The sequence below is a fragment of the Chanodichthys erythropterus genome, chromosome 20 (genome assembly GCF_024489055.1).
Source record: "Chanodichthys erythropterus isolate Z2021 chromosome 20, ASM2448905v1, whole genome shotgun sequence".
Taxonomy (NCBI): domain Eukaryota; kingdom Metazoa; phylum Chordata; class Actinopteri; order Cypriniformes; family Xenocyprididae; genus Chanodichthys; species Chanodichthys erythropterus.
The window spans coordinates 5512421-5529408 of record NC_090240.1 but is presented as its reverse complement, the minus strand read 5'-3'; the positions used below and the strand labels follow the sequence as shown (position 1 = coordinate 5529408).

Here is a 16988-nt window from a genome sequence, read left to right as displayed (position 1 = left end):
ATGACTTTTGCAGGTAAAATGTTACATCTACAGCAAATATTCCATCAATAGAGAATCTGGATCTTAAACTTTTTTGGAAATTCATGTGCTGACATCTCTATTGGCCCTTTCACCAGCATTTGTGCTCTTGCATACAAGAGCAAGAGCACTATCTTGTGGAAAGAAAGGGAATTATTTGCAAAACCCTCCAGTAAATATGAAAATACTTTAGAACAGTGATTTATTTATTCATGATTAAGATGAATTGACATTCAAACAGTGTTTATAATACCTAAAATGTGGTGCTACTAATACTTCAACAACAAATCGTTAAAAAAATCGTCTCTTTTGAGTTAAATTAAAATATCAGTAAGCAGTGTCTTGACAAGCATAGACAAGCACAGAACTGAATAACTCATGAACACAAACAGGGCTTTCCATTCAAGCCTTCAAGATTTTGAGTTGTCAAAATGCGAAAGAGCAGCAGCTCCGTAACGATTAATGCCTCCATTCACTGAGGTGAGGTAGGTATAGCCTCAGAGCACTGATCTCGGGTCAGCTCTTCAAGTTATATCCTAACAGCTATTATGTAACATTGAGGTACAGTAACCTGATCCATGACCAGCACTTAGGGGTCAACCTTATTCCTCCCGTTTAAAGGGTCTCGAGGGCTGGAGCTCTGGAGAGCCGTCTGAGGATGAAGATCCAGACACTCTACATCCTGTCAGTTTAGTCTGGAGCTCGTCTGAGGTCAGCAGCATCTGGTCTTCAGTCTCTTTCAGGACTTTGATGTGTGTGGTGAAAAGCAGGTAGAGTAGAGCTCCCGAGAGGAGTGCGCCCATGCACACAGCTCCCAGAAACCCTGCGGTGCTGAAGAAGGAGTGGCATAGGCAGGGCAGGAGCACCAGCAGCAGGAGCAGCAGAGTGCCGCACATCAGATGCACTGCTTTGTCCCGCAGGGCCTCTGTTTGACACAAGCCTTCCTTCACCACCGCACGCGCCTCTGTGGTCACGTCCATCCGCTCTGATACGGGAGGTGCTGGAGGATACAGAATAAAAACATTCAATGTAGAATTTGATTTTATTGAAATTACAATAATTTAATTTCACTCTCTGGTGTTTATTTCTATATGACTGCCGATTAAAGTTTGGGGCTGGTAAGATTTTTTTCAATTTAGTCTGTAGATGGCTGATTTCGAAACACTGCTTTGAATCTTTTGTTTCGAATCAGTGTTTCGGATCACGTGTCAAACCGCCAAACTGCTGAAATCACGTGACTTTGGTGCTCAGAACCACTGATTTGAAACAAACGATTTGAAGCAGTGTTTTGAAATTGGCCATCACTAAATATTGTTGAAAAGTCTTTTTTTTTGCCTTTTTTTTTTTGGCGCACAAAAAGTATTCTTGTCACTTTGTAATATTAAGGTAGAACCACTGTTCTCACATGAACTGTTTTAAATATGTCTTTAGTAGCTTTCTGGGCACTGAAAGTGTAAGTTAACTTCTCAAACTCAAACTCCATTGTTTCCTCTTTATATAAATCTCATTTGTTTAAAAGACCTCAGAAGAATAGGCGAATCTCAACATAACACTGACTGTTATGTAACAGTCGGGCTCATTAATATGTACGCCCCCAATATTTGCATATGCCAGCCCATGTTCAAGGCATTAGATAAGGGCAGCCAGTATTAACTTCTGGATCTTGCTGGTAATAGAGACCACACTGAGCCATTGGATTTCATCAAAAATATATAAATTTGTGTTCTGAAGATGAATGAAGGCCTTACGGGTGTAGAACGACATGAGGATGAGTAATAAATTACATTATTTTCATTTTTGGGTGAACTAACCCTTTAAGATTTTTTGGAGGACTCTCTGAAGCCTTGTTTCTTATTGGACAAAGGAAAGTTGTGTAAATTATCAAAGGAAAGCTACATTATTGTAAATTGTCTTACAATTGTATATATGACTTCCATCACATGGTATCTGACCCAAGGCTATGCAGAAGAATCACACAAATGTATGAAATTCATATTGTAGCTACTGTAATGATGAATATCCTAACATATAATGTCCAACACCATCATTAAAACATGAAGAAGGAAAATAATTTTACCAAAATGCCATTGCTGATTTCAGTCGGGTCTCATAAGAAACCGTAATCATTGGTGAGATGGTAATATCATAAGAAATGTACAAACTAAACTACTGTCCATAAGTTCGGAGACATTAAAGGTGCCCTAGAATTAAAAATTGAATTTACCTTGGCACTTAAATAACACGAGTTCAGTACATGGAAATGACATACAGTGAGTCTCAAACTCTATTGTTTCCTCCTTCTTATATAAATCTCATTTGTTTAAAAGACCTCCGAAGAACAGGCGAATCTCAACATAACACAGACTGTTATGTAACAGTCAGGATCATTAATATGTACGCCCCCAATATTTGCATATGCCAGCTCATGTTCAAGGCATTAGACAACGGCAGTCAGTATTAACGTCTGAATCTGTGCACAGCTGAATCATCAGACTAGGTAAGCAAGCAAGAACAATAGTGAAAAATTGCAGATGGAGCAATAATAACTGACATGATCCATGATATCATGATTTTTTTAGTGATATTTGTAAACTGTCTTTCTAAATGTTTTGTTAGCATGTTGCTAATGTAGGCTACTGTTTAATGTTACCATCGTTTCTTACTGTATTCACGGAGACAAGAGCCTTCGTTATTTTCATTATTAAACACTTGCAGTCTGTATAATTCATAAACACAACTTCATTCTTTATAAATCTCTCCAACAGTGTAGCATTAGCCATTAGCCAAGGAGCATAGCCTCAAACTCATTCAGAATCAAATGTAAACATCCAAATAAATACAATACTCACATAATCCGACGCATGCATGCAGCATGCATGACAAACACTTTGTAAAGATCCATTTTGAGGGTTATATTAGCTGTGTGAGCTTTGTTTATGCAATGATAGAGTCGAGAGCTCGGGAGGGGGCGGAGAGCGCGAGCAATTAAAGGGGAATCGCACAGGGAAATCGCCTGAATCGGCGCATTTCTAATTATGCCCCAAAATAGGCATTTAAAAATTTGTTTTTTTAAAAATCTATGGGGTATTTTGAGCTGAAACTTTACAGACACATTCAGGGGACACCTTAGACTTATATTACATCTTGTAAAAAATGTTCGATGGCACCTTTAAATGTTTTTTGTTTGTTTTTTTTAAAGAAATTAATACTTCATTCTGCAAGGATGGATTAAAATGATCAAAAGTGACAGTAAAGACATTTATAATGTTACAAAAGATTTCTATTTTAAACAAATGCTGCTCCTTTGAACACTGTTTCCTGCATTGGTTCCCTATTAAACAATGCATACAAAAATCTTGCTAATTACTTACAAAGCACTAAATGGTTTAGCTCCCCAGTACCTGAGCGAGCTATTAATGCATTATAGTCCTTCATGTCTATTGCGATCTCAGAATTCAGGCCAGTTGATGATACCTAGAATATCAAAATCAACCGCAGGCGGTAGATCCTTCTCCTATTCGGCAACTAAACTTTGGAACAGCCTTCCTAGCATTGTTCGGGAAGCAGACACACTCTTGTCAGTTTAAATCACATCTCTTTAACCTGGCATACACATAACACATTATCAATTTCTATTATTCAATTCAATTAAATGAGTGTTAGGCTGCAAAAATTAGATCAGCCGGAACCAGGAACACTTCCTATAAAACCAGATGTACTTGTTACATCAGAATAAGAATGACATCTACGCTAATATAAGTCTCTGTTTATCCCGAGGTTTACCGTAGTCAGCCCTGATCCGGGCTGTAGCAAGATCAGATGGTGGACCTGCGCCTAGACACGACCAAAACAAAGCCCTGAATGTCAGCGGAGACCTTGTCTACTAGAACAATCCCCTGTGAAGGCCTCACAGACATGACAGCCATCAGCATCAGCAGAGACCAGAAGAACCACACAAGTCCTCCGCACAGACCCTATGGCCAGTTTCAGCTCCATACCGGTATGATCATAATGACACCGTGTTCATTCTTTCGTTGGCCAGAGGAGAACTGGCCACCCTTACTGAGCCTGTCATCTCCCAAGTTTTTTTTTTTCTCTCCATTCTGTCACCTGATGGAGTTTTGGGTTCTTGCCACTGTCACTTCTGGCTTGTTTAGTTGGGGACACTTGATATTCAGCAGTATTATTGATCTGACTGTACTGACGCTGTTGTATGAGAACTGAGCTAAGCTGGACGATGACATCATTTTTTGCAGAACTGCTTTATAGACGAAATGAACGAATTAAATAATTGATGATCTTTACAACGGAACTGCATCACTGAACTAACTTGAACTGAATAACAGCCGAAAATGCATAATTTTCCTGTTATCACTGTAAAGCTGTTTTGAAACAATATGTATTGTATAAAGTGCTATATAAATAAAGGTGACTTGACTTGATTTTCCATAAAAATAAATATCAGCACAACTCTTTTCATCATTGATAATAATAAAAAAATGTTTCTTGAGCATCAAATCATCATCATACTAGATTGATTTCTGAAGGATCATGTGACACCAAAGACTGGAGTAATGATGCTGAAAATTCAGCTTTGATCACAGGAATAAATTACATATTCAAATAAAAAACAGCTATTTTAATTGTAATAATCTTTCACAATATTACTGTTTTTACTGTTTTTAATCAAGTAAATGCAGCCTTGGTGAGCATAAAAACGTCTTTCCCAAAAAAAAAAAAAAAATCGTACAGACTCCAAAACCTTGAACTCTAACGTAAAAATAATCACAAAGATCAACCCCTAAACACAACTATGATTATAATCAGAGAGAGAGAGAGAAAAAAAAAAAAAAACAATTATAAAAGTTGCATGTTTTCCAACAGTTTAAGCTGTACAATATCATACCTTCTCGGACCAACAATAGAACTGTCATGAGAGTCTGTTGGCGGTATGCACTACAGCTGATCTGATACTGATCTGAAATGATCCCTTGTGCGGTTCCAAGCAGTATGTAAGTACTCACCGTTCCTCCATCCATGCTGTCTGCTGTCTTCTGACCGGAGCAGGGCCAGTTCAGCAGTCAGGGCCTCATGGTCAGAGTATGGGAAGGGTTTATCAGCCACTGAACCCTTGGTAGTGGACAGGGACTCACATTTCATGTTCACTTTCTGGGATCCCTTCACAAGAAGAAGAAACACAAACACTAATGTTAAATATGTTATATGTAAGAGCAGCAAGGATACTTTACCATCACGGTTCAGTGCATACAGTCAGCCACAGGCGATCTACACTCCAATCCACGCACTGTAATGCAATGCTGTTTGCTAACCGCCACAACAGAAAAAAAGAACAGAAGAAGAAGAGACGATCTATGCATAGATATGTTTACGTGTAATCTCTCAATCAGTGTTTTAACCACGAAAAGACATCAATAAATCAGCTTGAGAATAATATCTCACTTAGCATTGGAATGTTCCACTGCAGACCGGGAACACCCCACAAGAGCTGCAGTTTTGGAGATGCTCTGACACAGTCGTCTAGCCATCACAATTGGGTCCTTGTCAAACTCACTCAAACCCTTACGCTTGCTCATTTTTCCTGCTTCTAATACATCAACTTTGAGGACAACATGTTTACTTGCTGCCTAATATATCCCACCCACTAACAGGTGCCGTGATGAAGAGATTATCAGTGTTATTCACTTCACCTGTCAGTGCTCATAATGTTATGCCTGATCGGTGTATATGTATATATATATATATAAATACATACAGTGCACAGCATAAATGAGTACAACCCCTCTGAAACTTCTGAAAGTCATCAATTACTCAACTCAGAGATATAATGTTCCAGCAAGTCTGCTTGATCAATTACCAAAGAAGCATGTCAAAATTATTCAGAAAAAGATTTTCTAATCAAGGTGATAAAATGTTGTGTAGCAAAAATGAGTACACCCTCCTAAAAGTTACTAAATAAATGAAATCAAAATTTTCCGGTGTAAGTTTAAGGCAATGTTTGATCAACATGTAAAGTATGTTGAACCAAAACATTTAAAGAGAAGTAATTTCTTGACAATTAAAAGTGTCATATAGCCCACTGAATCATTCTCAGACTTCTTAGCACAAAAGAGGACAGTGGTACAAGAGGATTACCATATCATTGTTTTAAGTGTGAAAATATAGCAAAAGTAACACAGAAAATACCAAGCGAGTGTCTCAGAGCCAGCAAAAGCTATGAAAAGAGTGACTGTTTATCTCACAGAGTAAGATGCAGCCTGCAGAAATGACATGCATGGTTGTTGTTCTCACTGGAACTACCTACTGTAGCCAAAGCACAAAAGTCAGTTAGCCATTTCCAAAGCCCATATTTACAAAATATAGATTCTGGGAATCAATACTCTGGTCTCATGAGACCAAATCAATCATTTTGGATCTAACAGCATCCAAAATGTTATGGTGTTGTTAGAGGAGGAGTACAGTGAGAAGTGCCTGGTTCCCACAGTAAAGTTCAGTGGTGTGGGGGATTATGGATGGCATACTAAGTACTAGAATATTATACATTTGTTGAATTAAATCTTGGGTGTACTCATTTCTGCAATCCTTCATTTAAACAAAATTGGCTAATTTACTTATTTTATGGCTAGTAATGACATATATTTCTCAGTTTTTATTATGTATATGTGTAATACATTTTAGTTAATTTTAGTGTACTCATTTATGCTGTGCACTATATATATATATATATATATATATATATATATATATATATATATATATATATATATTATGAGTGGTACATGTATTTGTCCCGAATGGTCATGGTTCGGTGCATAAAGTCATACGATGAATACAGTCAGTCACAAAAATATTCTGGGGCCATGAAAGTTTCATGAAAATGACCAAAAATACTGGCAGTTGTTGGCAACTTAAAAAAAAAAAAAAAAACAGGCGGGGGAAAAAAGTTAATTTATCATAAATAATATTATATGATTATTTTTTTAGATTAACTTACCTTGATGAGTATGTAGTCAATCCTGATGCCCTTCTCAAAAGGAATAAGGTCTTGCTTCTTGGTGAAGTGATTGTCTGCTATCAGCGTGTGTCCATCTTCACAGCCCTACCGAGATCAACAGAAAGTGATGCTTCTAATAAAAACAGGACACACAAACAAACTGAATATGCATGTAAAAGGAAGTGAGCTCACATCAAACATGTCTGTTTCAGTAAAGCAGTCTCTGAGCCCAGTGTGGGATCTAAGGAGACGGTTTCCAAGGTCCTGAGGATGCATGTTCAGATCCCCTCCCAGAATCACCAAGTCTGCTCCACAGGACGTGTGGCTAAAGAGGCCATACGGTATGAGTTTCCTAAGGTATGTGACCTCTTTTCTCTAGAACACTCTTACAAAACGCACTTTCTCTTACCGCACAAACTGCAGCAGTTCCCAGGACTGCACTATTCTGTGGGGTAGGTATTCATCTTGAGCCCTGGAGTACTCTGCATGCAACTGAGAGCAAAACAGTATCATTACTAAAGGTGCATCGTCTCCAGTTACTCACAAATAAACCCAGCTGAGCATGAAGAACACACTTCAAAACCTATTAAAGCTAGATCAGACTTCAGAGACAGTGACTTACATGAGTGACATAGACGTGTGCCTTTAACCCAAAAACGTCAACAATGACCAATCCAACTGCTTTGCCTCCAAACCAGTCACCATGGCGCAGCTGAGATGAACACACACACACACACACACACACACACACACACACACACACACACACACACACACACACACACACACACATACACACACACACACACACATCATGTAATTCCATCAGTTTAAACAAACAAAACACATATCAGGTTACTTTACCAAATCTAGTCACATTATGTCCCTTGTGAAAAAGAAGTACACTTTGGCATACTTTTAAAAAGAGTGCTTATTACAGAAATAATATACTTTAAAAGAATTTACATGTAAACTGAATGTAATGTTTTTGGACACCCAGACACTAAACTTAAGAGCGCTTTTTGACCCACTTAAGTACATCTTTATATGTAATTTCATAATTACTTTTATTGAAATATGGTTAAAGTGTACTGATGAATGTAAGAATTTATGGTAAATTAAAATATACTTTAATGTAATTTATATTGAAATTTGTTTGTCATGTATTTAATTATATATATTTGTAATTAAACATTTGTAATGGAGTTACAATGAGTACATTTAAAGTATATTAACTTTAAATGTAATATCAGATAACATAACAGTTAAATTATAATCAAGTACTTTACATGTGCTTTAGAATGTTAGTCAACACATCAAAATAAGTGTACTTCTTTAAAGCATGACAAAAGATTACTAAAACAATGATTTTAAATGTACTTTAATAATTTGACATTATTACAAAGTTAAATTCTTAAAAGTTTACATAAGTGTATTAAGAAACAATCATGAAAGTGTACTTGCCTATTATTTTATTAGTATATTATCTGCAAGTATAGTTTTTTAAAATATACTGGTTACACTTTATTTTAAGGTGTCATTGTTACAGTCTGTGTAGTTAAACATTTAAGTACTGAGTAATAATTAACTACATGTACTTACTATAGGATTATGGTTAAGATTAGGGTTAGTTGCATGTAATTATGCACAATATATAGTTATTACTACAGTAACTACATGTAACACATGTAACACATGTAACAAGGACACTGTAAAATAAAGTGTTACCAAGTATACTTTTAAGATTTGAAATACACTACAAGTGCACATTCAGTACAAATAAGTACACTTCTTTTTCACAAGGGGAATCAGTAACACTTTATTTTGATGGTCCCTACTACAAGTAACTCTGCAACATGTACATGCAACTACAACTTATTCTAACCTTAACCCTACCAGTCTACTTATACTCTATGTTACTTATAGTCATAAGAATGTCTAAAAGGGACCATCAAAATAAAGTGAAACTGAGATATCATTTTACGTCTACTATAATAAGCTTCAGACACATGTATGTTATAAATAAATTCTAAATTCTGATGTTTGGCCAAGGCTTTTCTTAGGGCGCTTTCACACTTGCTTCGACTGCCTGGTTCAAAACTGAATTTGTTTGAATTTTTGAGCAGACTTTTGCTGGCGAGTTACAGTCTGGATAAGCTGACACTAGTTGCCGAAAGTGAGAGCCAGTCTGGATATTTGATTTTGATTTCTTAGAACACATACGCTGCATCCGAATTTGCCTTCTTCCATACTATATAGTAGGCAAAAAACAGTATGTGAGCTGAGTAGTATTTCCGAATTCATAGTATTCATAAAAGAAGGTGAAAAGTACCCAGATGACATACTACTTCCAGCAAGATTCTGAAGTGTGCATCTGATGGACACTTTACTATCCCATGAGGCCACAGGAGAGGATTTATGGAAGTGAAGTGATAATGATGCTGGTAGATCACATGACAATGACAAAATGGTGGATGTAGTATGTCTAAATTTCATTCATACTACACATTCATACTAAGTTTCAAACAAAATATAGTATCTAGATGTACAAAGGCCACACACACACACAGTGATAAGCAAGCAGTAACGTTCAGTCAGCAGCTCACTATCATAAAATTAACCTTGACAGGGTGATCAGAACCCCAACGTGGAGACGTATTACGCAACATTAACCAACTAAATAAATAAATAAATGGACATTAATTATTAATTTTGAGATAATAATGAAACTAACACAGCTACAGTGAAGAAATCACTACCTGGGACAAAAAGTCAATAATAGTTTGGCATTATTATACAAAAAAATCTGATGCAGATTGACCAATCAGATTGAAATAACTTACCATATATGGGTAGCCATTGAGAGAATACTGGTAGAGCAGAGCATCCTGGATCCTGTGTTTGGAGAACACAGCCAGACCACTGCCGATGACTCCACTGTAAAAACAACACTTTATCAGATACTAGAACATCCAGCTACAAAATAACATTGTCCTTTAAGTATCTCTCGTCTACACACATTCAGCTGAATATAGACCAGCAATCAGGCAGCTGCACTCATTTTTTGAGTATTAGTAGGGAGACTAATCAAGTGTCTATGATATTACAGTCATTACTGCTCTCATTCTGTTTTGAGTCTATGAGAGTCTAGTTAAGTCTAGTTTTGTAGCGTTAACTGTAGATACAATAGTACTGCTTCCTAGATAAGTTAGATGATAACAAATTCTGCCAATTCAGCTGTATTAATTGCATGCCTTGAGATCAATGCTTTTTTCTTGTCTCATAATGATAGGGATAAGAGTCGACTGAAGATACTCAGTACATGATGGAATATTCAATCAGATATCTGAAAATAAGACTTTTTTAAAGGTGCAGTAAGTGATTTCTGAGAAACACTGTTGATATCTGAAATCAACCCAAACAAACACACCTCTCCCTTCATTGCTCCACCCCCAAAATGTACAAACAAGCAATGCAAGAGTGGATGTCTCTTTATCATGGCAGAAGCGAAGCAAAATAAACCTTGGCGAAAAATGAAGTGAAGATGGTGAACGAATGACAAAGAAGAACAAAAAATGAAGAAGAGTTTATACAAGCAAGAGTTGGTTGTTAGTCGCAAGAAGCACACACTCAAAACCAATGTTACGTCTGGAGTAGAAACAACTTAACCTCTGCTTCCGTTTTCAGGCATTCCTGCTTCAATCTCTCCAGCAATGGAAAGCTTTTCTAATATTAACACGGGTCCTAAAGCTCTTGCCTGATCATAAATGCTATTCCTCTGAGCTTTTCTCTTTTGTAATGTCTCTCAGCCATCTCTCCTTCTATAGTCTTTCTTCAAATCTCCTTCTTGCTCACTCTCTCTCCTCCCTCATCATGAGTGAACACGCCCCCTAATGCTGATTGGCTCACTCTCTCTCTCTCCTCCCTCATCATGAGTGAACACGCCCCCTAATGCTGATTGGCTCACTCTCTCTCTCTCCTCCCCCATCATGAGTGAACACGCCCCCTACTGCTGATTGGCTTACTCTCTCTCTCCTCACCATCATGAGTGAACACACCCTCTACTGCTGATTGGCTCACTCTCTCTCTATCTCTCCTCCCTCATCATGAGTGAACACGCCCCCTATTGCTGATTGTCTCTCTCTCTCCTCCCCCATCATGAGAGGACACGCCCTCTACTGCTGATTGGCTCACTCTCTCTCTCTCTCCTCCCTCTTCCTGAGTGAATACACCCCCTATTGCTGATTGGCTCACTCCCTCTCTCTCCTCCCTCATCATGAGTGAACACGCCCCCTATTGCTGATTGGCTCACTCTCTCTCCTCCCCATCATGAGTGAACACGACCCCTATTGCTAATTGGCTCACTGTCTGTCTCCTCCCCCATCATGAGTGGACACGCCCCTACTGCCGATTGGCTCACTCTCAGTCTCCTCCCCCGTCATGAGTGGACACACCCATACTGTTGATTGGCTCTTTCCTCCCCCATCATGAGTGGACACGCCTCCTCTGCTGATTGGCTCTCTCCTCTCCCGTCCTGAGTGCACCCCCCCCCCTCCCAACACACACACACACACACACACTGCTCTCTCTCTCTCCTCCCCCATCATGAGTGGATACGCCCCCTATTGCTGATTGGCTCTCTCCTCTCCCATCCTGAGTGGACATGCCCCCCTACTGCTGATTGGCTACAAGTGTGTTGTGCTGCTCGGTCCGATCCACTTTCACCAGCATTTCTCAGAAATCACTTACTAAATCTTTCAATGAACAGTTCATCCAAAAATAATAATTTATTCACTTATTCATGTTGTTCTAAAACTGTCTGGCACCATCTTTTTTCCATGAAACACAAAAGGAGAACTTTTGAAGAATGTCCAACCTGCTGTTTTCCAAACAATGAAAGCAGACAGTGAGAAGAGACACAAAATGTCTTCGGTTCTCGTATCTTGTAATGTGACACACCAATTTGTTAGTTCATTATTAGCGAATTATAACTTAAATGTTTGCCTGTTCCTGACAGAATGCTATCATGGGCTTGTGTTTTTTTCCACAGAAGAAAGAAATACAATCATACAGGCTTGGAACAACATGAGGGTGAGTAAATGATGACAGAATTTTCATTTTTGGGTGAACTGTCCCTTTAAGTGGGGATTTTATTTCCCGCCTTTTGACAAGGATTTTTTTTTCTTCTCTGCATTACTCTGGAATGTGTGAGAGCGTCGAGCCGTTTGATCACCGATCAGAAGGTTTCAAAGTCTCTTTCAAGATCCCAATTACTTTGAAGTACAAAGCAACATTCAAAGTCCCTCCATGTCACGGTGAGGTGAACTGACCTCTTGAAATAGTGAGTATGAGGATGAGAGGAGGACAGCTTTCCCTTCAGGAAAAGGAAATCTTTTTCACTCCATACCTAGAACAATGTCAAAGATACCTAGATCAGTAAAAATGAAGTTTATGTATATGTCTAGGTGGCATTTAATAAGACATTTAATAAAAGTTTTCCATATGTGTGTATTGGACAGGAGACTGGAGTAATAATGCTGAAAATTCAGCTTTGATCACAGGAATAAATTACATTTTAAAATACAATCAAGTAGAAAACTGTTATTTTAAATTGAAATAATATTTTACAATATTACAGTTGTATTTTTGATCAAATTAATGCAGCCTTGGTGAGCACAAGGTTGGTTAGGACACAATGTTATTCGTCCATCAGGGAAATTAAGGCAAAATGAAGTGCTAAAGCCACAAGGGCACTGGGCTGAATCAATCCCTGATGATAAGCGTGTTAAAAGTGCACAGTGCAACCCACTTCTTGTAACAGGGCGATGTCGTGCTGCTCTTTGTCCAGTAACTCCCCAATCATCTCATACCGCTGTGCACAATGTTGACTGAGGAATCGGATTCCCCTGAAAAACACCAAACCACAGTCACTACAGTCTTGTGATCTACCTCGAACCCACATATAAAACCCCAAAAATATGAACTCACATGCAGTCATTTTCCTACACATATAAACACAGCTAACCACATCATTCCATCACATGCACGCTTTAATAAACTGATGTGTCATCTAAATCAGAGGAAGTATTGAAAACCACATTTTCTGTCTCAGCTGTACAGTCACAATCTGCATTAATGCGTCTTTGCTGAATTTCCGGCTGTTGTTCCGGAACATGGTGCTGACAGTGCTGGCATCAGCAGAGCAGGAGGCCCACACTGCACGTCATGTGACCGCTGTCCGCTCATGTGCTTTAACCTTCACACTAACACCTACCAGGAGATGGCTGGTATATATATATATATATATATATGGTCCATTATACAGAATTGGTGCAAAATGCTGTCCCACAACCAAAAACACATTTAAAAAGCATTTAAGTTTTCAAATTTTAGATGTTTACGAAGATCCTTCTATTATCTATTGAATCCCAAAATTATATTTAAGTAAACTTCAGTAAGCTTAATATAAGTAAAATCATCATTTATTGGGTATTAATTAATCAGATATTAATTGGGAAGTGGCGGTCCCGAACCCTAACCCCTATATTTCAATTTGTGAAAATGATATTGAAATATTTTTTGCAATTTTTTCCACTGATTTTTTTTTTTAAAGTGAAGTTAAAAATATATATTTATTGTATATGTCATTTTTAAATCCTGAAACTTTATGTAAAAAAATCTGTCCAGCATTTTCATGTCACTACTGAAACAGTATATGTTTTAGTCCATTGGCTGAGACTGATTTTAACCACACTTCTACATTTTTGATCAGGAAATATTCCTGTCTCTCCCACTCTTAGCCTCTCTTTCATAGTAGATAGGTAGCATCATTTTGAGTTAAATGTGTTAAAAATTCTGAAAATCTGTGTGTAACTTTAAGGAACATCACTAACAAACACTTTTTTTCTTCAATTAAGCAAACTTTTTTGAGTATTATTCCATAAAATTTAGTTTTTATGTGTGTACAACTGTTCAGAACTGTGCAAGCTAACCATGTGCTGATTAGCATCTTTGTGCTAGGCTCAAAAGTATCTAAAACTGTCACTGCCGAAATGGTCACAATTAAAACATGGTGAAGTTTTGATTGTGACATCATTGTTTTTGAGTGTTATTCAATAAAATGTAGTTTTGTCCTGTGTACAACTGTTCAGAACTGTGCTAGCTAACCCTGTGCTGATTAGCATCTTTGTGCTAGGCTCAAAATAATCGAAAATTGTCACTACCGAAACAGTCATGACCGAATCATGTCACTGTTGTTTTGGTAGTGATCAAAGGGAACACAAAATCATTTATTTGGGGGAAATAAACTAAATTTTAATACAGTTATGCAAATCATTAATATTTTAATGTGTTTTTAATATGTGAGTTAAAATTCTGTAATGTTTTATGGTTGCTACCAACCAACACATTACTGTCACTACTGAAAATGTGCAGTCACGGCCGAAACATGGGGTGTTTTGTCAAAAATAAAGTGTATTGAATTATCAACTAAGATGTTATGATTGTGTTTGGTTCCGTGTATATTCAAACTAATGATACTTAACTTTGAAATCAGTGTGATAAACTTTATGCCTTTTAAAAAGACAGATTGGATTCAAAATACAACAAATCTCATAAATTACACTTGAAATATCGTTAAAATTGTAATTGTTATTGATTTACTTGTGAAAACTTTTTTTTTTTTTTTTTTTTTAAATAGCAAAAAATATATTTACAAGGTAGACATAAACAAAATCTTAATAGGTCAATGTAACCATTCTTATTAAATTATTTATTATTGTGTTTCGGTAGTGACACATTTGGGGAGAGGAAAAATATAACTAAACTTTCTGAAAATACAATATGAGAATTAACTGTACAATTACTAAAAATGTGTATCTTGCATATTATACAATTTGCATACATACAAAATTTGAATTTGAAAATTTCAAGACATTTCCAACCAATTCTGTAGAATGGCCCATATTATTCTGAGCTAACATAAATTAACAATGGACAAGTTGTATTTTATTAACCAATGTTAACAAAGATTAAAATACTGTCACAAATATTGTTCATTCTTTGTTCATGTTAGTTAAGGCATTAACTTATGTTAACTAATGGAACATTTAAAAAAAAAAAAGTACATTCAGTATATAAAAAAAAATCCATTACTTTTTAATTTCTGTGACATTTCAAGGCCTGGAAAAACTCTTGAATAAGAAAAAAAATAAATAAATAAATAAATAAAAATAGATTATATTATTTTGCCAAAGCTCAGAAACAACTGTGAATGGATGAAGGACCTAAAACAATCTGATTAAATAAATGTACATCACACTTAAACATGTGCAACAAACTCTTTCAAAAACTCCATTCAAATTCAATACAGAGCACTACAATTTACTTTCCTAGTTAAACAGACTTAGCCTACATCACCAACGACATATTCATGCAGATTGATAAAAGAAAAATTACCAAACAAAATGTTTTATTTCGTTAAAGCTCAAATATGAACGAATAATATTCAATTATCTACACTTGTCGACGTGTGCAACAACTCATAAAATATTCATAAACAAATACATGCATAATTAAATAACTAAATAAATACACCGAGCTACTTTTTTGACCCAGTTAAACAAGTGAATATTGTTCCGCAGCGCTCATAATATAAACGCGCGCGTCGTTTTGACGCGGAAGCATCATTTGACTCACCAGCAGTTGAGAGAGAAGACGCGCAGTTTGGCGGGCCGCTCTGTTGCCATGGTGCCGCGCAGCTCAGGCTTCATCGGATCCTGCAAGCGCGAGTCATTTGAGTGCGCTTTAAAGCCTAAAGTACTGCACACACACACACACACACACACACACACACACACACGTATCTGTGGGCGGAGCTTAAACTAATCCACAAAGCAGCCAAACTCAGTGACATTTGAAACCCTACGGTTTATTCAAGTATTTACAATTATATTTTATTTTGATCTATTTTATCTAACGGGTTATACCTACAATAGCTTCACCAATAGGGTTTAAGCATACTTTATAGGCTACTTTTTAGTCGTGTAATTACCTGCATGGGTCTGACACACAAATCGATGTTCCGCGTGCACTAAAGTCGCCGCGCGCTCGATAGCTCCCTTTCTGAGCGCGTGACAGTATTCTCTCATTGACTGGTCGATAATCATCATCGTCCCGTCAAATGACCTCCACTGTATCCAGTGTTTCACCTAACATTACACAGCACAAAGCAGCCCATGCGCATGGCATACTGTAAACACCCGCATGCATTGTGGGTAATGTAGTCATATCATGAAACGCAACTGGGTAGCCACAAGAGATGGCTTCAACCATCGAACATTAAATGTAAATGATTTTCATCATTTTGACAGACAATAAATATTGTACCTGCTTCTGAAACATTCCAGTCAATACTGCAAATAGGGATTAGAAGTGAAAAGGTAGAAAATTAGGCTACATTTAAGACTACACCATGTGAAAACAAACCTGGAAAGAGATGAGGATTTGGGGAGAAAAAAAAAAAAAAATCTTGTTATACCATGTCACATTAAAAATAACATGCTTTACATTATTATTCTGAAGTCTGTGAACATGAAGGAAATTTTAAAGCTCATTCAGTCAAACTGACGGATAAGGATTATTTGTAGCGCAACTTTATGATTTCAAATGATTTGTTTCAGTGTTTTTGAGACTTCTTTGAAACCGGAAGTGCCTCCCATAATCTGAACACTGTAGGCTTGTCAGAAACAAGGTGGATAGTGAGTTTATGGGCCCTATTTTAACGATCTAAGTGCATGGTCTGAAGTGCAGGTACATTTCCGAATCCACTTTTGCTAGTTTAATGAATGAAAAAATGGTCAGTGCACCAGGCACATGGTGCAAAAGGGTTGTACCTAGTCTCTTAAAGGAACACTCCACTTTTTTTTTGAAAATAGGCTCATTTTCCAACTCCCCTAGA

At 37.1% G+C, this 16988-nt stretch overlaps 1 protein-coding gene across 2 annotated transcripts; it reads right to left on the bottom strand.

Annotated features, from left to right (window-relative positions):
- Positions 1-16269, bottom strand: smpd2a (sphingomyelin phosphodiesterase 2a). Of its 2 annotated transcripts, none has more exons than XM_067371638.1 (11): positions 16083-16269; positions 15728-15807; positions 12840-12936; positions 12361-12437; positions 9874-9967; positions 7653-7742; positions 7440-7522; positions 7223-7355; positions 7031-7135; positions 5043-5196; positions 1-1018 (listed from the first exon to the last, which is right to left on the bottom strand). In XM_067371638.1, the coding sequence occupies exons 1-11, from the start codon at positions 16086-16088 to the stop codon at positions 621-623; spliced, it is 1317 nt and encodes a 438-aa protein (XP_067227739.1). In that variant the 5' UTR covers positions 16089-16269; the 3' UTR covers positions 1-620. The 2 variants fall into 2 exon arrangements, with proteins under 2 accessions (XP_067227739.1, XP_067227740.1); XM_067371639.1 differs by having other exon boundaries at positions 15728-15850; positions 16083-16268.
- Between the last annotated feature and the right edge of the window lie 719 nt (positions 16270-16988).

Excerpts from the sequence above, each read along its gene's own strand:
- smpd2a (XM_067371638.1), bottom strand. Across the intron at positions 12,937-15,727 it reads GTCTTCTCTCTCAACTGCTG|GGGAATCCGATTCCTCAGTC; the intron begins GTGAGTCAAATG and ends GGTGTTTTTCAG. Across the intron at positions 7,743-9,873 it reads TCAATGGCTACCCATATATG|CTGCGCCATGGTGACTGGTT; the intron begins GTAAGTTATTTC and ends TGTTCATCTCAG.